This window comes from Heloderma suspectum, chromosome 5, assembly GCF_057233095.1.
Source record: "Heloderma suspectum isolate Gila_16-S chromosome 5, 16-S_ref, whole genome shotgun sequence".
Classification (NCBI taxonomy): Eukaryota; Metazoa; Chordata; class Lepidosauria; order Squamata; family Helodermatidae; genus Heloderma; species Heloderma suspectum.
In genome coordinates this window covers 199,677,358-199,701,037 of record NC_139462.1, presented here as the reverse complement: position 1 = coordinate 199,701,037, position 23,680 = coordinate 199,677,358, and the positions used below count along the sequence as shown (strand labels likewise).

The 23,680-nt window shown below is 45.2% G+C and overlaps 1 protein-coding gene across 1 annotated transcript in view; it reads right to left on the bottom strand.

Annotated features, from left to right (window-relative positions):
- MALRD1 (MAM and LDL receptor class A domain containing 1) overlaps window positions 1-23,680 on the bottom strand; it is a 439,175-nt gene that overhangs the window by 390,163 nt on the left and 25,332 nt on the right. The window contains exons 6-8 of the mRNA XM_084860474.1: window positions 20,033-20,155; window positions 18,083-18,229; window positions 5,721-5,878 (exon numbers count right to left, since the gene is read on the bottom strand). Of these exons, the coding sequence (XP_084716600.1) occupies window positions 5,721-5,878; window positions 18,083-18,229; window positions 20,033-20,155 (428 nt within the window). The remainder of the gene's footprint in view (window positions 1-5,720; window positions 5,879-18,082; window positions 18,230-20,032; window positions 20,156-23,680) is intronic.

Below are 23,680 nucleotides of genomic sequence, written 5' to 3'. Positions count from 1 at the left end.
ATCCATCATTGTCACTGGAGGCCCAAGTGGCTGTGGCAGCTCAGAGTGCCTTTTACCAGCTTTAGCTGGTTCAGCAGCTACAGCCTCTCTGGGATAGGGATAGCTGAGCCACAGTGTTACAGGCATTAGTAATCTCAAGACTAGACTACTGCAGTGTGCTCTATGTGGGGCTGCCCTTGAGGCTGGTCCAGAAGCTGGAGCTAGTGCACAGTGCAGCAGCTCAGCTGTTGTCAGGAGCGGCCCCTTTTCAGCATGTAACCCCTTTGCTAAGGGAACTGCACTGGCTGCCTGTTCATTATTGGGCCAGGTTTAAGGTATTAGTACTAGGGATGTACGAAAGTCCCCTTACCTGGCTCTGCCAGGTTCCGCTGGAGGGGGGGAGGCACGCCGTCCCTCCCCCCGGAATCCTTTTTATTTTTTTTTTAACCTAGCCATGATAGGCTATGTAAATCTTTACATAGCCTATCACGTCTTTTTTTTTTTTTTTTTTTACAACACTGGAAATGGTGGCGGCGGCAGCCGGTCGGAAGACCAGCCGCCGCTGCTGCCGCCGCCACAGCCCGGAAGATCCGCCCCAGGTAAGTCTCATCCCGGGGGGGATCCGCGGGGGTTCGGGGGGGTGGCATGCCATTCCGCCACGGAGTTCGGGGGGCCGAATGCACTGGCATTCGGCCTCACCAAGATCCGTGGCGGAATTCTCTGCCATCCCTACTGTCCGGTCACTGAGGTCATCAGAGGGCATATCACTGGTGGTTCCACATGGACCCATGGCCCAGCTGGAGTCCACCAAGAAAAGAGTCTTCAGCGTGGTGGCCCCCTTCCTGTGGAACTCCATGCCTTTGGAGGTCAGGCAGGCACCAACATTGTGTTGCTTTTGGCTAGGGATGTACGAATCCCTTACCTGGCTCTGCGCAGGGGCATCCGCAGTGGTGAGGAGGCGCTCTAACTATCCCCCTGGAATCCTCGATGGGGGAGGAGGCGCTCCGTCCCTCCCCCCGGAATCCTGCCCAGCCGGCTCCGCTCCACAGCCAAACCACGGAGCCGACGGTCGTCTTCGGCCACCCACAGCCGGACATCTGGCCACTGGGCAGCCCTGCAGGGACACAAATGGCGGCTGTCACAGCTGCTGCCATTTGCATAGGATGTCAGACAATTCCGGCATGGATCTCGGTGATGCTGAATGCCAGTGTATTCGGCCCCCCGAACTCCGTGGCGGAACGGTCTGCCACCCCCTCACCCCCCGCAGATCCCCCCCGGGACAAGACTTACCTGCGGCGGATGTTCCGGATAGCGGCAGCTCCAGCAGCAGCTTCTGCGGCGGTGGCTGGTCTTCCGACCGGCTGCTGCCGCCGCTAGGGATGTACGAAAGACACTTAGCTTTTACAAAATTTGATTTGCGGTGGGGGAGAGGCGCTCCGTCCCTCCCCCCAAAATTCTGGCTGGGGGGGAGGCGTCCCGTCCCTCCCCCCAAAAAATTCTGGCCGGGGGGGAGGCGCCCAGTCCCTCCCCCCTGAAATTCTGACCAGGGGGGAGGCGCCCTGTCCCTCCCACCGGGAATCCTGGCAGCCGGGTCTGCAAATGGCGGCGGCTGTAGCCGCCGCCATTTGCGTCCCTGCAGTCAGCCGTGATAGACTGCGTAAACATTTACATAGCCTATCACGGTATTTTTAAAAAATCTAGCCATGATAGGCTACGTAAATCTTTACGTAGCCTATCACGTTTTTTGGTTTTTTTTAAACTTGGAAATGGCAGCGGCGGCAGCCGGTCAGAAGACCGGCCGCCGCCACCGCCGAACCACCGCTGAACCGCTGCCGGAGCCACCGCCATCAGGGAGATTCGCCCAAGGTAAGTCCCGTCCCGGGGGGGCGGGGGGGCAGACCGTTTCGCCACCGATTTCAGGGGGCCGAATGCGCTGGCATTCGGCCTCCCCGAGATTCATGGTGAAATTCTCTGACATCCCTAGGCCCGCCGCTGCTGCCATTTGCAGTTTTTTCTTTTCCCCCGTTCATGATAGGCTACGTAAAGACTTACGTAGCCTATCATGTCTGGGTAAAAAAAAAAAAACCCGTATGCAAATGGCGGCGGCTACAGCCACCGCCATTTGCATTCCCTATTTTTGGTTGTCTTAGTCTACGTAAATATTTACGTAGACTAAGATGGTGAAACTAAGGGAGAACGCAAATAGCGTAGCGGACGCTATTTGCGTCCCCCCTTATTTTCGCCGTCTTAGCCTACGTAAATATTTACGTAGACTAAGATGGTAAAAATAAAGGGGAACGCAAATAGCGTCTGCTACGCTATTTGCGTTCCCCCTTAATTTCGCCGTCTTAGTCTATGTAAATATTTATGTAGACTAAGACAACCAAAAATAGGGAATGCAAATGGCGGCGGCTGTAGCCGCTGCCATTTGCGTACGCGTTTGTGGGTTTTTTTTAAACCCTGACATGATAAGCTATGTAAGTCTTTACGTAGCCTATCACTGCTGAAAGAGGGACGCAAACGGCGGCAGCTACAGCCACCACCATTTGCGTCCCTGCTAGCCACCGGCTGGATGTCCGGCTGCTGGTGGAGCTGGCCGGCGTCTCCACGGAATCCCCGCAGAGCGGAGTCAGTCAGCCAGGATTCCGGGGGGAGGGACGGAGCACCTCCCCCCCCCCAATGGAACCCGGCGGAGCCAGGTAAGGGGGGTTTCGTACATCCCTACATTTGTGTCCCTGTATTGAGCCGTAATAGGCTACGTAAATACTTACGTAGCCTATCACGGCCTCCGCAGGGATGCAAATGGTGGCCAGGACGTAGCCTATCACAGCTATGAAGAGGAGGAATCGAACGGCCGCCATTTGCAAAGCGGCGCGGACGGGAGCAGGTAAGTGCTCCGTTTCGTGCGTCTTTTGTGGGGGGGGGCTTCGCTCCGCGACGGATTTCGGGGGGCCGAATGCACTGGCATTCGGCCTCACTGAGATCCATCGCAGAATTCTCTGACATCCCTACTTTTGGCACCTCCTGAAGACATTGTTATTTTGAGAGGCCTTCCCTGAAGGTTTATTAAGTTCAGAATCTGTTCTTTTAAAATGTTTTAATTGTGGGGTTTTATCTTGTTTTCCCCTGACCTGAAATCTTTGATGTGGAGTGGAATATAAATACTTTAAATAATAAGTAAGTAAGTAAGTAAGTAAGTAAATAACTTTGCAAAGTTATTTATAATTGGAAGAGAAAGAACAGGAGGTGGGTTTTGGTTTTTTTTAAATGAATGTGGGTGAAAGCAAAACTGACGGATTTGCCCATCCCTACTCAAGAGGCCCTGATCCACTGGCCTTGCACTGTGGGTCAGGCTTAGTCATGATGATGGGCCCTGGATTGTCCTCCAGTGCTGCTGTAGTGATGTATTCAGCCAGCCCCTTCAAGTCAAAGTTGTAGCCCAGGCTGTTGCTCACAGCAGGGATCGTGACATCTGCCTCCAGCCTCACTGGGCTGATGGATCCGGCCAGCCCCTATGAGTAATGGCTGAAGCCCAGGCTGCTGCTCCAGGCAGGCGTCCTGACACTGAGGTTCTTGGGTGGAAATGTTTGACAGTTCTTTTATCATAGCACAATGCTTGAAAGCATTGCTGTGGATTCTGTGTGTACAGAAAGGGAGGAAATGGTAATATTCATATAGTTACAAGCTTTGCTGCTCTAAACCCAGCAAAGGGTGGTGTTAGTTTGTGTGATGTATAGGCAAATGCCTTAGAAATTTGAATTTCCATTTCACATAAACTCTCAAAAAATAATTTGACGTAATGAAGTTATTTAGTAGCTAGAAAGGGGCCAAGTTGAAGCCAATTCAAGATGTGACTGGTCCCTGCTTTCTCTTATTATATCTCCAGATCAGAAAGCCTTATTTAGTCTCCTTCCAAACCACAAAGCCCTGGATAAGGCTCTCACTCTCCATTCTTTCTGGGGAGAAAAAGTAAGTAATTTGGTAATAGATCATTTAAGTGTCACTGTCTTCTGAACACTGCCCTGCAGTTCACCAGCTCCATTGGCTTCCATCCTAAAAAAAAATATGTTCCTGGTACTTTTGTGGCTGATTTTTAGTGGCTTGTTCATTTCTCATCAAGCTCAGTGCCATAGGTTGTGGGGTTATATTCATTTTTTTCCAGTTCCTGCTTTTAAAATAACAGCAGCAACCTTGAATGTGAGGCATTCATACCAACTTGTGGTTTTTTAAGAGACATCTGTAGAGTGTTTTACATCAGTGGATAATTGCTAACAGCAATTCTAGCTGAACCCACAGTTATTACATTTGGACTGTAAAAAGATCATAATGAAGGACAGAACAATCCTAACCCCAAGATCTGCCAGCTCAAGGTGGTGATATTAGGATATGGCAGAGGCCCCCTTCCGCCAATGAAGAGGAGCTCCATCATTGGGGAAGGCCACAGGATTGATTACTGAAATTGACAAGGAGGAGATTTAGGAAATGCTTAATTTCTAAAACAACAACATCCTTTGGAAGCCATATTTTGTGAGTTGCCTTTTCCCCCCAGGCAGTGTGTCTGTGCCTTTGAAAAAACAGGGAAAATAGCCAACTTTTAGCTGATAAACCTTTCCCCTATCATTTGATTCCCATTTCAGGAAATGCTCTGTGCCAGCCTTCTCCAACCTAGCACATGGCCATGTTAGCTGGGGAAGATGGGGGTTGTAGTCTAACACATCTGGGAGGCTCCAGGTTGGGGAAGACTGCTCTATGCCATAGAACTACCAGATTTGCCAATCCTAAAAGTCCCATATGGAAGCTGCTGGGGGGTAAAGGCATTTCCATCTAGTGGGTTCTCCACAAGGTGGATCTAACATCACTTACTACATGGGTTTTCTGCATCACATGGAGTTTCCATGCAAGCAGCATATACTCTTGGGAAGCTGCCTTTTGCTGAGCAAGACCATTGGTCCATCTTATTCCATAATGTCTGCACTGCCTGGCAGCAGCTGCCCAGGTTTTAGACAGGAATCTTTCCCAGCCCAACTTGGAGGTGCCAGAGATGGAACTTGCATGCCTTACCAATGAACTATGGCCCCTCCCTAATAAGTGAAGTTTGCCTTAATTCTACAATCTCCCTGTTGGGATTTAAACATCCATCATCACCTGTTTTCGGTGTCAATGTTTTGTGCCAGTGAACCATTCTTGGGAGCAGCTGACACTGATATGCAGGTACTCCATGTCTTGTGAAGGATCTGTACAGTAAATGGTGCAGTGTGCAATAAACCTTTTGTGAAGCTGCTACTAACAGAACGTAGGAAGGTGCTAGAAAGCTATTCTCCTTCCTTCCTTCCTTCCTTCCTTCCTTCCTTCCTTCTTCTACAGAGGAATTAGGTGTACATCCTGTCTATCTTCTCCCACTACCCATGATGTCATATATCCCATTTCAGAAAAAGCAAAAACCATGTAAGGTAGCAACAAACTGAAATCTGTAAAAGAAGTCATCGTGGGGGTGGGGGGGGAGTTCCAGGGGTTCCAATCCCTGCAGCCATAGTATGTTATAGCTTTTCCTGCTATAAAAGCACAAAGAACAGATTCCGCAGGACATGGAAGAGCTTCTAGAAAAACATTCCCATTACTGTAGAACTGGATGGGATGGCAAGGGACAGAAAGGGAAGGCAAGAGAGATTGGGTATGCCTTGCCAAAGCACATTTGTCTTACTATACGAAGTTGAATTGCAGATGATTTTTTTCCCCTTTACCTTATTAGTATACAGTACTGCTTTGAGAACACTACTTTCCACCATGGAGTAATAAAACAAAAAATGGCAGCTCTCATCGAAGCAATGACACAATGAACCATTCAGATGCGTGCTTTTGTACGTTGCGTGGTCTTTAGCTTGTGCCCACTTATAGTGGCCTGAAAAAGAAAATCTCCATTAGTTCTTCTGAAAGCAAATGACTAGTTTCCTGTAATTAAATAGGAAAAATCCATTTTCTGGAGGCTGTCACTTCCAACACAATTTTCATAAGCAAAGTTCTTTGCATCCCCAGCTTTCTGGAGATCAAAGAACTATGGAATTGAAATGAACCTAAAGATTGCAGACTTGATGCTTCCATCATAAACCTGGGGGAGGAGGCTGGCCTAGAAATTAGTACTGATGACTCTGGTTGCCTCTAAAGAACTGTAAGCACAAATCCCCACTGCACTCACTACCGCCAGGGCCCAGTCAACTGGCTGGCCCAAAGTAATGGAAATTCAGCCATTTAATACACTTAAGGAATTGGGAACCACTCACAAGTTTTGGTACCCAGAAAGTTCCAAAAGTTAACTTCAGGGCACAGCACACCTGGGTTTGTGATAAATATGGATTACACTGGTCAGATTTAATTTTGAACAATGGTGAATAGGATTATGGGGGATTGTTGCACAAAAAAGATGGGAGAGGGACCATGTAATTCCGTAGCCCAGTCACTTAACACTAGTTAAAATGGCTGAGCTGGTGTATTGGCCTGTGTGTGCTCTCGTTTGGAGACGTCTGCTCAAGTCCTTCTATCCTCTAATTATGTCTGGATCTGTCTGCTTTCATTTTCAATGTGCTGTAGGCTATATGTATATGTGTGGGCATGCATGTATGTAGGTATGAATCAGTGTATGTCTGCTCAGAAGTAAGTCCTACTTCTGAATTCAATGGGACTTATTCTCAGGTAACAGTGTAGAGGATTGCAGCCTAAAACTTTTATAGTACTTAAGTGTGTGTGTGTGTGGGGGGGGGGGGGGGTTTAAGGTTTTTTTTCTGAAAAAAGTCCTGGGAAATAGGAGATCTGACCAGTGCCAGATCTGTACAGTAGTTCCACACCAAGACATTAGCTGGGATATTGTGCAACCAAGCTGCAGAAGCACATTGGTTTACAGCTAAAGCCTGAAACCAATTTTGGAGCTTTTTGACCTTTCGCTCCCGATAACAGCGTTTCTAAGGAGGCCTAAGAGAATGACTTATATCGTACATATTCTCTTTTATCTATCAGAAATAGAAAGAGTAGAAACCTGTTCTTTATAAAATATGCCATCACTTTTTACTCCTGTCCTGAATTATTTGGCTCCCTAGCTATTTTCAGTAGATGAGAGTTAAAATCTTCTAGGAACCATCCTTCATTATTATTAAGTCTCATGTGTCATCCTTCATCATCTGTGAATATCATTTTTGAGACTAAAACAGAGCTTGTTTGAACAGTTTCTATCAAACAGAAAATAAGATGGTACGGCAGCCAAAGGGGCAACAGTAGGTTCTAAAATGAAGTCAGGCATTTCTATTTTTGCTGCTGGACTGCTGTATATGTTATTCGGTTTCCCATACAGCAGTACCCCCACATTCCACCTCTTTTCGTGAACTTGGCAGTAAAGTATATCAATAGACATTGCTAATTTTAGTTGACTGGCAAGCCAGCAGAAACTTAAGGCAATAACATCATTGGCATTCTGGCATTTTTGATCATGTAAAGCTGGGGCTCTTTGACCTCTTCTACACTTCCCCCTGGACTCAGACAGAAGCTCAGGACCCTTCTTGCCCACAGGACAAATAGTGCCAAGAGGGGATATTTTTCAGAGCTTCCTGCTGTTGGAGTTTCAAAGTTTGTTAATATAAATGTTGAGATACAACTTCTGGTCATCAAGACTCTGCGTGATTCAAGGTATTTATCCTACTTCATAAAAAATATATACGTCTAATCTCACAAATTCAAAACCCACTATTTTGCCACCACATTGTAACTTATCTAGGGATCCTCTATATGGGCATGGCTACTACAGGTCACTGAGTCCAGTCTTTCCCCAAAATATCAGCTGCCTCCACCTACTGATTTAGAGAGAGCAGTAGACTTCTCCTTTTCTATCCTTAGCACGTGGCGTGATATATGCCAGTCTTCAAATCCATCAAGACCAGAACATAGGTATTTAAAAGAATAAACATATATTTATTTAATTAACAGGTCAACATTCAGAACAAACAAAAACTGATACATATCGATAATAATAGCTCTAAAAACCTAACACCACATCTCTGTTTTCAATAACTTCCCTCCTTTCTCATTCGCAACCTGTCTTCGTTTCTACTCACTCAGGGTGCAATCCTATCTATGTTTAGACAGAAAGAAGTCCTATAACACCCAGCATTTTCCAGCCAGTATGAGGAATGCTAGGAATTGCAGGACTTTTTTTCTGTCTAAACATGTATAGGCTTGCACCCTAACTACCTCTGGCCCCTAATTCCTCTTACTATCTCTCTGCCCTAACTCAACTCCCTCTACCCCTGACCTCTCACTAACTGTGTCTGTCCTCCTTCTTTCTCCAACTGCCACTAACTCTACCCAGCATTCCATTCTGGTCTCAGTTGTCAATCATTCCTCCACTCATTCTTCTGTTACATTTGCTATTTGGGCTTAAGCTTCAGCAATTCTTCTTCTACAAATAATAGGCTATATTAACCCTAACCCTATATTGCCCAGGTTCTAGCCCCTGCCACCCACCCCACCCAAAATTCAGTAGTGGCAACAAAAGTCCAGAGAGGGACTGGAGAGGGACCCCTCTCTGGTGGTCCAGAGAGGAAGTGACCCCTGGATCTTTTGAAGTTGCCCAACCCTGTTCTAGAACTAAAACCAGTAGAAACACACCAAGGTGCATTTAAGAGCATCCTACAAGAGCAAACACTTATTTATTTGATTGATTGATTGACTGATTGATTGATTACTTTGTACCATGTGGTTATTCACCATGTTATTCACACATTACTATATGGGAAGCTGTTCATTTTTACAATCTGGCAATGTAGTGAGGAGCATATTACCATATTCTTGCTACCAGCTAGAAATGGGAGAAGCAGAAGCACAGTAAAATTATCTTTACCAAATGACTTGGCTTCTACAGATGAACTTCCCATGTGATTTCATGCACACCACTCTATGTGCCGGCAGAGAATGAGATGGCTAGATAGCATCACCGATGCAATGAATATGGACTTGAGCACGCTCCGGGAGAGAGCGCAGGACAGGAAGCCCTGGCGTGCTATGGTCCATGGGGTCACGAAGAGTTGGACACGACTGAACAACAACAACTCTATGTGCCTGTGACATTCCCGCCCAAGGTTCCACCTTTCCCCAGCAGCCTCCTCCTCCGAAACTGAGAACCAAACCCCTCAGGAATGCCCGCTTTCACTTTGGGACAGCTGCACCCGCTGTCCCACAAGCTTCAGCCCTTTTACTCTCTCCAGGTTCAAGAGAAACTCAATGTGCTCAACTGGTTCTCTCAACCCACTATGGAGAAGTAACAAGGAAATAGATATAATGAAGGTAGCATAAAAATAAATACATGGGAATTTGGATTTTTTTTTTTAAAAAAAAACTTATTTAAAACATTAAAAGTTATATTATTATTAACCAATGCTTCTTCCTAACTTCCTTACCTACTCTACCCTCCTAAAATCCCACACACAAAACCCACTACCTACATGTTGCTTCTTCAGTCTGTAAACCCTGTCTACCTCCTGTCAATTCATTCCTTATATAACCTCAGAATCCTCACACACACTTGGGCCCCTCCCACCTTTCACTCTCTCTGGCATGCCATTAACTCTATCTTACCTGGGTTAAATTTAACAATATAAAAACATACATAATGAAACAGGCAGATGTTACAGTGCCCATGGGCTAATTGGTTATGTGTAGCTACCCATGGTGGTGTACAGCATTGTTACCATGAATATTCCCATGTTACAAAATAGATATGGTCATGTGCGCACATTTGCCAATCCATTACACTTAAAATGAGATACTTAGAAGATGGATAATTTTCTTAGGCTCAAGCTAGGTGCTATGTCAGGCCCCACAGATGTTATTGGACTCAGAGTCCCATCAGCTGCAGCTGGCATGGCCAATGGTCAGGGATGATGGGAGCTGTAGTACAAGAAAAATCTGGAGGAGCACAAGTACACCATCCCTGTGATACATTATTTGCACTTTTTAAAAAGTGTGCTTACACTGACTACTTTAACTTTGACGAAAAAGTAGTCACTGCCAGGGTCTACAATCTAACATTCTCTTGATCTGGAACAGGGCCCTGTGCAAGTTTCTTAGCCAAAATCCCCTGCCCCCATCTTCTATATTCCCCTAAAGATGCTATTTGTGGTCAACAGGAGCAAATTCCAATTGGAGACTCTAAAACTCCTTTTTCTTCTGAGCATGGCATCTACACAAGGGTGAAGCAAGAGGAGAAAACAGAGATAATCCAAAGGTCCCAAGGAACTCCCAATTCCAAGGCAGATGTTCAGGATCATGGAACACACAAACACCAGAAGCAAATAAGGACATTGTTTTCAAAGAGATGTTCAGCCTTCTTGCCTGCCTTTATTGCAAACATAGCCAGGACACACCCAACTCCCAGCTGCAACTCATGAGCTTTCCGGCAGGACCAGCTATAAAAGGAAGGCTTCAGAGAGCTGAACTCTTTGATTGTAACCTGATACTTTTCCAGAGAGGTTGGATGTGCTGTTTGTGTTTTATTCTTTGTTACTGTCTGGGTGGCCTTGTTACATCTGGCCCAAAATCTGATTCATTCTGAGAAGGAGGAAGTGGAGGAAGAGGGAGGTCCCTAGCAGGCATTCCAGAGGGGCCTGCCTCCTGTTCAGCTATACGTCCACGTTCCTCCTGCGATGCTGCCTCTGGAACATCCTTGGAGGAAGGAGAATCCTCGAGCTCAAGTAAGTCAAGTTCCTCCTCAGAAGAAGACTCCTCAAAGGGGGCTACGACAGCCAGTTTTGAGGGGTATGGGGTGAGATCTCTGACTCCCCCTTCTATGATCGGAGCAGTCTCTGACCTCAGAGGAATTTTCTGAGCAATCTTATGGTCCATGGGATGCTTTCAGATGGAGAGATCTGGAGGTCCTGAAATTAGGGCTGTGCATTGCTTTGGTCTGAAGTAGGGATGTCAGAGGATTCCACCATGGATCTCAGTGAGGCCGAATGCCAGTGCATTCGGCCCCCCAAAATCTGTGGCAGAACGAAGCCCCCCCCCGCCCCACCACCCCGTGAAAGGCACGCAAAACGGAGCACTTACCTGGTGCCATTTGTGCCACTTTGCAAATGGCAGCCACGTCTGCGGCCGCCTTTCGCTTCCCCATTTTTGCCGTGGTAGACTTATGTAGCCTATCACGGCTAATGCAGGGATGCCATTTGCATCCCTGCGGAGGCCGTGATACGCTACGTAAATATTTACATAGCCTATCATGGCAAAAAGAGGGAACGCCAATGGCAGCCGCCATAGCCGCTGCCATTTGCATCCTCAGGCTCCGCATGCCTGCGAATGCACCCAGCCGGCGGCTCTGCGGAGTTGCCGCAGAGTGGAGCCAGCCAGGTTAGGATTTCGGGGGGAGGTGCAGAGCACCTCCCCCCCACCGTGAATCACCCCTTCGAAAAAGTAAGTGACTTTTGCACATCCCTAGTCTGAAGCCCAAATAACAACACAAATTGGTCCAACACGAAGTGGGGCCACTTCGGATGGTCTGAAGCAGCATCTGAAATGAAGGATCCATGCACATTCCTACTTGAAACCTTGCACATTTTTGTTGACCGTTTAGTTATCCTAAGAAAGGCATTACATTACTATGGATTTTAGAATTTTTCTTATGGTCAAAACACAACTACCTTTGCTTAGGGATGGACAGACCCACCTGTGCCTAATTTTGCCAGGTGCTCACTGAGCTGCCACTGCCACTTGACATGCAAGCCCTTGGGTGGCTCGGTGAGCACCCAGTGAGCACCATGGGGCCACCTGTCCTCAGCAAGCCACCATTTTATGCAAAATGGCTGGTCAGGATTTTATGGAAAAGTAATATTTCTTAAATGCTAGCCATAAAGGCACCATTTACACAACATTACTTTTCTGTAAAAGCCTGAGCTGCCATGTTGCACAAAATGGTGGCTCAGTAAGGGGATGGGCCACCACCGGGTGCTTGTGGGCCATAGGAGCACCCAGTGAATGTGTACAGTAAGTGGTGGTGGTGCAGTGAGCCAGGTCCGGGGGGCCAAGTGGTGGGGAGTCCACTGGAGTCCACCCCACTCTTGGACTCCTGTGACATCCCTGCCTTTGCCTCTTGTTTTTCTTCTGTGTAAATGTGACCAATTTAAGCATGCTTCTTTAAAGTATGAATAACATAATGTGTAGCTTGGTCCTTATGCAAAGAATTATCTTAGGTACCACAGACCAGTTAGATGGGACACTGATCCTTGTTCTGGCTTATGTGGAATATAAATATGTGTTTATTTGTATTAAATATTTGTATTGGCGAGCAAAACCTATGCAGAGCAATATATTAACAGCACAATCCTAGGGATACTGATTTAGAAGTAAATTATGTGGTGTTCAATGAGACTTACTCCCAGACAAGCGTGTAAAGGATTGCGCCCCAAGACAAAGCAATTATTCCTGAATAAACTCAGAAAGTGAACTCTGTTTTAGTGATGGGTTCCTCTGCATTCAGGGCATAGCAGGACCAATACTGTAGTATTACTATTAACAGAGGCTCCACTTCTATCTGAATTTTGCTTTTCAGCAACTTGAGATCAAGCAGCTCACGGACTGTATCTAGGATGAAAGATTCAAGCAGGTTTTCTAATCCCACTCATTTGTATGCGTCTGTACATAAAACGCTCTTGTTAGAGAGTCATGCTTTGAGATGGCTATATCCTTGAAGCTCACTCAGTACAGGAACTTGCATCTCATTTTGGAGCTGTCAGTAAACTTTCCCTTGACGACGATTACCATTTTTAAAAGACCAAGTTTATAGGTCACTCTGATGAATAAATGCTATGATAAACCAACTTACATGCCCAAAGGGTACCATTCTAGGCAGGATAACATAAGCCTAATTTGTAGGTGTTCTCATAACAGTGCATTTTACACATTATAGCAGCCAGGCAAAAGCTGCTGAGAATTGCTTCCACTTGGTAGGAGCTCCGTACAGTGGCTGTACATAAGAAGCTCAGGTCATGGATTTGCCCTCTGACCTGGGAATCACCGACAGCTCCACCAACAAGACCTGCCAGCGCTGTGCTGAAAATTCCTACTATTCTCATTCCATTTGGTAAGAACCCCATGTGATCAGGGATGGATCCCAATCATAGGAGAGCTGCCATGCATATAGCCGGGTCCCCTTTGTAGACTTCTTGTCCTAATGCATGTATGGCAGGACACACTGGTGTGGGTGAGGCCAAACTGTGTGGCCCACTCTACCTCTCCATGTGATTGCAATCGTATGGACAGGAACATCTGAATAGGGCTATAGATACTTTTCAAAGTCAACGTCCTACAGAGCCAGTTTGAAAATGCTGCGCAGACCTTCATCAGTAAAGTGCACTGCATTTATTCATTCATTACACTCTTGTGACACTTTTCTTCTTTCAGAAAAGGCCCCCAGGTGGCTTGTGTAAAATACAAGCTTGTTCTAAGGTTGACAGTTCAGTGGCAAGCACTCTCCACTTGAATTAAACATCACTGAAGTTTCACACCAACCCAAGGTGAAGTGCTCTCAACTATCGATGAGCAGAGAACAGAGACTTTAATACATCCACTTAATGGGATGGAAGAAAAAGTTATTTATGTATTTCAGTAAATCAGATTTGGGAAAACCAATCTAATCTGCAAAAACTGATTCATCATAAGTAGCTCGGATTATTTTGTTTTTTAATGTATAAGAGGAGGAAAATATGTTTCTGAAGTATAACACTAAACCACTGGAAACTCTCAGTTAACATTCAAGCTCCATAATTCAATGTGCTGCTAAAATGCTGTGCTTATTCTCTAACACTATAATTGTCCAATATATCTGCAAAATGCTAATAGGAGAAAAAAAAAATACAGCAAAGCTGCCAATTATAAAAGTAGGAGAACAACAGAGAACAAAATACTATAAACCAACAGGTGATTGATCTCTTAACATTAGCACAATTAAACTGACGAGAGGCTAGCAGTCTCTTCTTCAGTCCAAGGTCTTTGGGGCAATGATCATTTATTACAATAAAGTTCCCACCAGCGTAAGTGCCATAAAACTTGGAGTTTTATAACACAGAAAATAGAAATCACACAGCTAGAAAAGTATCAGTCAAGGTCAGAAAAAAGGTTTTAATATATTTCTGAGTACATCAAAAAGATTACTCATATTCTATAATCAAATTTGTTTTAAGAATACAGTTGTCTAGACTCAGTCATTGTGATTTAATTCTGCACTCCCTACTTATGGGGCGAGAGGGAGATGAACAAAATTAGGGGGAAAAAACCTTTTATTTTCAAATTTTAACGTTAGTATGAGGCTTTTTTTTTACATTGGCAGGTGACACTGACAGTATTTTGTTCAGGGGGTTGTGCACTTAAGTTATTAAACTGATATTGCTATCCATTAATAAACAGCAGGAAAAGACAAGCTCTGTGCATGACCTCTCTGAGCAACACAGAACAAGATGAAAACTTTCAGGTACCTTCCAGAAATTATGAAGATATAATTTCTATGTATCTTATCCAATGGAGGCTGGTGAATCCATTCTGGGTTTCAGTCAGAACCAGCCAGAACTCTAAGGGAGCTATCCAAGGTTCTGAACCCTATCACCAGCCTAGGTTTGGCACCTCAGATAGCTCCTTTATAGTTCTGGCTGAAACCCAGAATGGATTCACAGCCCCACTGAAGTTGGAACCACTGATCAGCCTCCACTGATCTTCTGCTTTTTCTTTCCTCACCTTAAGTTACTTAGCACAGCTAAAGCCATTGTTTTAAGACAGGACACTGAACTTTGTATGAACATACGAAGCTGCTCTTTATTGGGTCTGAGTATTGGGACCATCTAGCCTAGTGCTGTCTACTCTAACTGGCAACAGATTTCTAAGAATTTTCCCAGTCCTGCTACCCAGGAACCTTTTTTAAGCAGGCAACACCAGTGGAGGCTCGTGGCTCCGATTTCAGTGGATTCACAGCCCCACTGAAAGCTGGAGCCACCAGCCTCCACTGGGAGACACTACAGATGGAATGTGGGGCCTTCTGCATGCGAAGCATTTGCTCTGCCAATGAGCTAAATCTCTTCAAACCTCATTAGTGGGTTATTTACTTTAATAACAATACTTAGGCATCTTGGCGGTTCCTGGTGGTTCCGCATGGACCCGTGGCCTGGTTGGAATCCACCAGGAAAAGAGCCTTCAGTGTGGTGGCTCCCTTCCTGTAGAATGCCTTGCCCCTGGAGGCCAGGCAGGCACCAACGTTGTGTCCCTTCTGGCATCTGCGGAAGGCATTGTTATTTTGAGAGGCCTTCCTTGAATGACCAGCTGTGGTTTATTAAATTTGACCTTATTGGAATTTGTCTTTTTTAAAAAATGTTTTAACTGTTTTAACCTGGTGTTTTGTTCTTTTACCTTGTTGTTCAATGCTCCAGAATCTTCTGATGTGGAGCAGTATATAAATATTGTAAATTAGTCATCTTCATCATATAACATATCAGTTCCTAAAAATATATAGGCTATCGACATCAGTCAAGGAAGCAAATAGTATGAGGCTAATTTGTCTCCCTTTCAGGCCCACCCCTCTTTAATCTAGCATAGGGGTGTTGAACCTCAGGCACATGGGCCAAATGTAGCCCACCTGGTCCAGCCCTCCGGGATTCCCCAGAGGACCATGTCCCCTTCCCCTGCCCATACCCCTTTCCCCCTGACTGCCAATAGCTTCATGGTTTCCTGGCTTTTGCAACCCCCCAACCCCTCTCCCCACCACCATTCTATAAGGTTGAAATGCCTCTCCTAAGGCTTGATTCCAGGCAGTAAGACCACCTACAATATGCTGGTATTTTTGCCCTGCCTCTTTTTGCCTTCAGCCCCGGCCACCACTGGAATGAAGTCCCTGAGAGCTTATCTGCAAGAGGTTCAACACCCCTGATCTAGCACAAGCCTCTGCTATGGCTGTGTGGGCCAAAGGGGTAATGGAGCAAGATCCCCCAGCTATTGAGCTTGGCCCAAGGCTGAGACAAGCCCCCACAGACAAGCTCACACACAAATATAGCCTTTCCATTTCTCAAGCTATCCCAGGCCTGGAGAGTCACCACTGCAGCCCTTCAGAGATGGACCCAACTGAAGCTGATCCCCCCCAGATCCCACTCCTTGAGTCTGGCTCTGGAAACAGTCAGCCTAGAGACAGGACAAGAATTCGAGGACAAGAATGCAAGAACCCCTGCTCACATTAACATGAGCGGCATTGAGGAAGGCACAGCCTCGGCTTAGCTCCACCATCGCCTGCTGTCCCTTCCCCCGTTCTGCAAGAAAAATAAAGCCTCACTGGGGTTCAGGGGAGCAAGTGGCAGAGGCCTCCATAGAAGAGGGGAGAGGCCTGACATCAGGACATGATGCTATGAGCATCTTTTTCCACCAGGGATGACGGAGCAGGACTACTCAATGTCATTGTCTACCAGTGAAAGGCCCAACAGGCCTCTCACATCTTTGCTGCGACATTCACCACCCCCTTCCCCTTGGTGAAGCCCTTTTTTTCCCCTTTGAGTAAGGGGAATGAGCTAGCCATTGAGCCCTTTAAGCATTATGGTCAAATGCTTGAGGAATCCCTCCGAGGGCTTCTCAGCATCTGACAGTAAAGCTCGAGAGGTGCAATTGATTTGGGGGCGGGAAGCCTTGCGGTGTTTCCCAGCCTTACTTCAGCTTCTTTGCTAGAGTCATGTTCTTCCCAGCCAGGGCAGAGGAGTGGTTGAGAGGTGGCTCTTCCCAGACCCAGCTCCATATAGCTGAGCATGGGGAGACACACCTTCTACTTGAATTCAGCACTACCTGCTTAAGCAGAGGAGGGGCTACAGTGACTATAACCTGAGCTGGGAACAGGGTTGGAGGTGGGTAGGGAGGCTTCCCTGCCTTTTCCTCCACAATTCCTGGTAGGAACATGGAGTCACCATTGTTTGCCTCTTTTTGTAATGCTGTTCTGTGTGCCATGCTTAGTAACTGAATTGCTGCACTTGGGACACAAAGGTTGTAAGAACATAAGAAGAACCATGCTGGATCAGACCAATGATGGAGCTAGTACAATATTTTGTTCACACAGTGGATATTCTGTTCACAGCTGTCGACGGGAAACCCACAAGCAGGACACGAGTTCAACAGCACCCTCCCACTCATGTTCCCCAGCAACTGGTGTACATAGGCAGACTGCCTCAGATACCAGAGGTAGCATAGAGGCATCAGGACTAGTAATTGATAGCCTTCTCTCCCAGAAAGTTGTCTTACCCCCTTTTAAAGCCATCCAAATTGGTGGCCATCACTACATCTCCTGGTACACTACGCTACACTACACATCACTACAGCCCCTTGATCATTTTAGTTGCCCTTTCCTGCACTTGTGATGTACTTTTCCTGGGGACATTTTTCTCCCTCTTTCATAATACTAGAACCTGGGGTCATCTAAGGAAGCAGAATGGTGAGATATTCATGTCTCTGAATATCAGTTCCTGAGGAACGTGAGCAGAAGGGTGCTATTGCAGTCATGTCCTGCTTGTGAACTTCCCATAGTGTTGGCCACAGTGGGAACAGAAGGGTGGACCAGATGGGCCTTTGACCTGATCTGGTAGAGCTCTTATTATGTTCTTATGGCTATCACATTTGCAGTTTGTTTGTTTTTTAATGTACATTTTTCTAGTTTGCTCAGTGGAAAGTGTCACTGAGAAAAAGAATAAAGCCTTTCCTTTTCTGACAAAAAACAAATAGAGAGCCCCATCTTTACTGTTTCTACTGCTATGATAAAAGCGCCAGATTAGATTTCTTAAGAAAGCAAGATTAACCCTCACCCCAAGACAGCAAGAAGAAGTGTAATAAAAAGTAATTAAAATGTAATTAATTATGAGCAAATAATGTGAAAACTGAGGGCGAGGAGATCTTGGTTATCAGAGCTCATACTTCAGATCTGTTCCTTTCACTGAAATTTCTTATCTTTATTCAAAACGTATGACTTTTTCATTGCATATTCATGATGATTCTATGATACATCTTCAAAATGATTATGTGTTTCACAATAGCCAACGAATGCATATTAATTTAATTTTATTACCACTGGTGTTATTGCTTCCATCTCTCAGAAGAATGGATTTGAAGCCACGATCAAATAATTCTTTCACAGGGACCCAGGAAACACAGCCTATGGATTCATCAGAATTCCAGTCACATACATGAATCTTAAAATTGGAGATCTGCTGAACTGAAGTGAGAAAAACAATGTTTTAGACCATTATGAAGCTAATTGTGTATCATAACATTCATTATCCCTTAAGTCACCCAGGGAACCTTGGTCATAGGGTAACCTATAAATAGTATGTATAAACTACAGTTTAACTATATTTAATAGCAGCTAAAATGGTTCAGGTAAGCCACAATTTCTCTCATAGTAAAGGGTATCAACTGGTATGCCGTCAGTTAAAACTTCTCTAGGAAAAGTCATTGCCCAGAACTTGTACAGTGAGGAGTTATAGGGAAGGGGTGATTAAAATTCTTTGCTAGTAGTACAGAACAAATTTTTGAAAAGTATTGGGGTTGCCTCGAACTACTCTGGCTGTTATGAACTTGAGCACACTCCGGGACAGAGCGGAGGACAGGAAGGCCTGGTGTACTATGGTCCATGGGCATGGGGTCACGAAGAGTCGGACACGACTTAACAACCGAACAACAACAACAACTCTGGCTGTAATATTTCAAGCTGAAGTTGGTTTGCCTTCTGTCAAGACTAGAATACGTAAAACACTGTTTATATAATATCAAAAGGTGAAGCAAATGCTTGATTATAGGCTACCACAACTATCCTTTCATAAACAACTAGGCCCAAAAAGTTAGAAAGATCCAATGTCTGAAGATTATGACCTCTCATTTGAGATATTAGGGACAATTGACCTTGCAGGGACTTAAAGAAGGATTAAGAATAAGGTGTTTAATTAAGATCGTAACCAGGATAAGGAAAATAACAAATACCAGGTTTTCTTTGTGCTAGAGGCGTATAAAAATTAATCACACTCTGCCACAGTATTTACATGAGCTTACACGTCCCTTATTAAGAAAGAATTTTACTAAGCTGCACTTTCAAACTATGCCCACTACATGTTTGGAAGGAAAGTTCTATGGAATTGACATCTCTGTGTTTGTCGGCACAGAAAGGTGGAGGATATTTGCTATTATTAGTTGCACCACCCTTTGTGTAGGATGCCTAGAGAAAGATTCTTACCCAGTTTTCTTCCTTGCCCTGAGATGTCAGATTTTGAGAAGCTGTGTATGCTTTTGGCTGATCAGAACAAATACATTATTTATCAAGTTTCATTATTTGCAATAGCTGCTTTTAATATTAGATGGAATTATGAACAGCGGTAGGCAAACAGAGGGCTAATATGAATAGTAGCAATCAGTCAACACTGTCTTCAGCCAGAGCGAAGGAAGCAAAGTTACTTCTTCTACACAAGAGTGCCTGTTCTGACTCTCTGTGAAAAGTTATCCATGTTTGTTTTCTACCAGGCTAGAAATCTAGTACTGGAGCCATTGAATGGTCTGAGAGCATCTGAAGATGTAACATTGCTGGATCTAATGAGGGATGGACCTGATCAGCATCTTGGATGAGAAGACACCAGGAGCCCCATATCAGAGCAGGGTATAAGTATAATAAATACATTATTTGAATATAAAAACCCCAACACCAAGCTCTAGATAGTCCACACCTAATAACTCCTCCATCCTTCCCTCACCACCCATCTCTGTTCTTCCCCTTTCCTTAAGCACCTTCTTCCCCCAGCCTCCTTTTCCATTTTAAATTTTCTGCCTTAAGCACAAGGATTTTCTATCCTTCAGGAATTGTAGCACAAAGGAGAGTTTACAGAGGTCATCCAAATTAGTTCAGAAGGACACGTTCATATCAAAGAAATAATATAAACAGAAAGACTAAAAAGAAATCATTTTATTTTTCCTTCTATGAGACAGTTTCATACAATAATCTTCATAAAATGCTATATTCAATAAATCTTACAACAGAATCCTCCACGTGTGGCATTCAAGGGGATGTTGGCTGCATTACTGAAGAGCTTTCTGTCTGGAACACAGGACTCATTAGAAGCATGGCATCTCCCCTTACCCAGTGAAGTATTTTCTGCTAAGAGAAAGATGAAAGCTTGAGGAATAAAACTTGAAATGGCTCCATATTTATTATCTACCTGCCTACCTACCTATCACCCTATCAATCAAAATCATTATGATATTGGCCACAGGCTGAAAGAGGAAATATTTATCATAATTACTGCATCAGTGGGCAAAAACCATCACAAACAAAATTAATATATAACAACTGCTCCTGCTTGCATTTTCTAAGGGCCCAACTGGACATTACATGCCATTAAGTGTATAATTTCTCAGCTCTTAAAAACCAAAAGCAGCATCTGAGTCTGAGCAGAAGAATGAGAGAGGGAAGGCTGCTTGGCACATTCCATGCTGGCCAATTTCCCACTCAAAATCCCAGAACTGATTTTTTCCCCATGAGGAGAAAAACAGTTCAGTGGGACTGTGAGTAGGAAAAAAGGTCAATGGAGAAAGCTTTAAGTAGCTCTTTCCTTTGCCATTCCTCCACTCCAATTCACAGTGAAGAGCTATCTGAGAATAAAGACGTGTTCCTCTACAGCATTTTAGCAATTCGAGTCCTGCAGCCGTTTGCGGAGGCCATCAGAGGGAGAGGAAACAGCAGTCAGGCACCCTTCACCGAGCCTGGACACAATTCCAGCTGAGAACTCCTCTGTCCCTCCTGTTATCACCTGTCACTCCTGAGGCCATCAGCGGGAGAAGATGCAGCAGCCCTTCCACTGGGTTTAAATCCAACTCCATAACCTGATGAACTTTGCACCTAAGAATCAAACATCTGGATTTTTTTCCCCTCCTCCCTTCTAATCCCCTTTCCTTTTGTATTGTATCTTTGAGATTGTAAGCCTGCAGGCAGGGGGTTGTCTTATTTCTTAACTTTGTAAAGTTCTCTGAGAGCCATTTTGGCTGGAGGGTGACATAAAAATGCTATAAATAAATGCGTTTCTTCTGTGTTCAGCATGGCTACTTCAGAAGAAGTGCTTTGAGGCCTACTGATGAGGAAATAAATGTTCATCAACGGCGAAACTGAGATATCAGTCTTGATCCACTGAGGTGTATTCATCCTCCCCTTTCCCACAGTGCTTTGGGAGATAAAGCATCTGTCTTTCACCACCCTTCCCCACCAGCTGCATAGAACACCAGGAGTCCCACTTGCAACAGCAGGTGAGGGAGGGAGCAGACCATGGTGAGAATTGGCAGGAGGCGCCATAGCTTTCTCTGCCTCCCACTGAGCATCAGGGGATTCAGAGGTACGTGTCCAGTGTCCAGGGTGCAATATGCATTGCCAACCATAGAGAAGATGTTGACATCTTCAGAAGCAACTTGTCAAAAACCTGTGTTTGACATATGAGATGGAAATATTCTGAGCCTGGTCTAACTAAGGATGGGAGAACCAGGGATGTTCAAGCTTACTGGCATTCTCCAAACTCCACTTTGAAGCACCACTCGCCTTACTCCTCTTGATGTTTGTGACTCATTTTTCTTTTTGTTTACACAGGAAATACATGCATGTCCATGCGCATTCTTCAAAAGTTGCGCTTGTCCCCCATTTGACTAAAGCATGAAAATGCATTTTTTAAAAGAAAATGTGCATTTTAAAGTGCACATTTTCCCCAAAATATGCATTTTTCAAATGTGATTGCAAGTAGGGATGTAAGAAAGTCACTTACCTTTTTGCAGCTTGGATTCGCGGTGGGGGGGAGGCGCTCCATCCCTCCCCCCGGAATCCTTTCTGGGCCGGCTCTGCTCCGCAGCGGCTCTGCAGAGCCGACGGCCAGGGCTGTCCGCAGCCGGAGTTCCGGCCACGGCCAGCTACAGTGGACACAAATGGCGGCCGCTGTAGCGGCCGCCATTTGCATCCTGCCAGGCTGCCATGATAGGCTACGTAAGTATTTACAGAGCCTATCATGGCAAAGGCAGCTATGCAAATGGCGTAGTGGCCGCCATTTGCATGGCTGCCTTTACCGTGATAGGCTACGTAAATACTTACGTAGCCTATCACGGCAGCCTGGCAGGACTGGCGGCCACTACGGCAGCCGCCATTTGCAGCCGCAGCAGCCAGCCGAGAGACCAGCTGCCGCCGCCAGAGCTGCCACCTGAGCCGCCGCCGCCACCACCGGAACATCAGCCCCAGGTAAGCTTCGTCCCGGGGGGGATTCCGTGGGGTGGCAGGGGGGAGGTTGTTCCACCATGGGTTTCGGGGGGCCGAATGCCAGTGCATTCAACCTCACTGAAATCCATGGCAGAATTCTCCGCCATGCCTAATTGCAAGTTTGGGAATGTGCAAGTTTTTTCTGAAAAATATGCTGCCATTCAGGTTCAGCTTATGAATGGGGCAAGTCCTGAATATTTGCAAACTGAACTAAAGTTCTTGTACATTCCTAACAGACTTTGGCACCCAAGTGATCCCATGAGCATGTGCACAAGAAAAAGGTCACATTGGAATGGACCAGACTTGCTTGTAGGTTTACCCCCAGAAAAGATACATTGGTTGCTTTTTCTGCTCTAAATGTTGCAGAAAGTTATTATAAAGGTGCCAAATACTATGTTTAGAAGGCTACCTTTGTTAGCAATAAAACTTTGCAAATAAAATCAAATAATATGCTGGATATATTTAGGTCATGCACTTAGGAAATCAACAGAAAAAGATCTATTAAGTGGAAACAGGGTTTATGTATTTCTATACCACCCAATAGCCGAAGCTCTCTGGGCGGTTCACAAAAATTAAAGTCACAGAGTACAGCATAAAACAATATAAAATATGAAAGCTTAAAACCACAATATAACAGTACAACCAGAATAAAACCAAGGAGCAGTGCAGAGATTTAAAATACAGATTTAAAATACCAAAGCTAAAAGATCAGGAAGCTAAAATACTGGGAGAATAAAAAGCTCTTCCCCTGGCACCGGAAGGAGTGCAACATAGGTGCCAGGTGAACCTCTCTAGGGAGCTCATTCCACAACCAGGGTGCCACAGCAGAAAAGGCCCTCCTCCTGGTAGCCACCCGCCTCACTTCCTTTAGCAGGGGCTCCCAGAGAAGGACCCCTGGGGATGATCTTAGGGTCTGGGCAGGTACATATGGAAGGAGGCAATCCTTCAGATAACCTGGTCCTGAGCCATTTAGGGCTTTGAATGTTAATACCAGCACTTTGAATCGGGCTCAGAAATGGACTGACAGCCAGCGCAGATGGAAAAGTAATGTGATCTTGTTGATCAGTCCCTGTTAACAATCTCGCTGCCCTATTTTGGACTAGCTGAATTTTCCCGACTGTTTTCAAAGGCAGACCCACATATAATGCATTTCAGTAATCCAGGTGAGAGGTTATCAGAGCATAGATAACTGTAGATAACTATGGGTTCAGGACAGGTTCAGGAACTATGAATTTTCAAAGGAACAAAAACAGCTATTAGCAATAACAGCAGCTACCAGAGAAGACTCCAGTTATTTAATTAATTGGACCGGCAGTACTTTACAGAAGAAAATGGAAGAAACTAGTTTTCACCCTCTATGACAAGAATGCAGTGTGATATTCTATAAAAACCTAT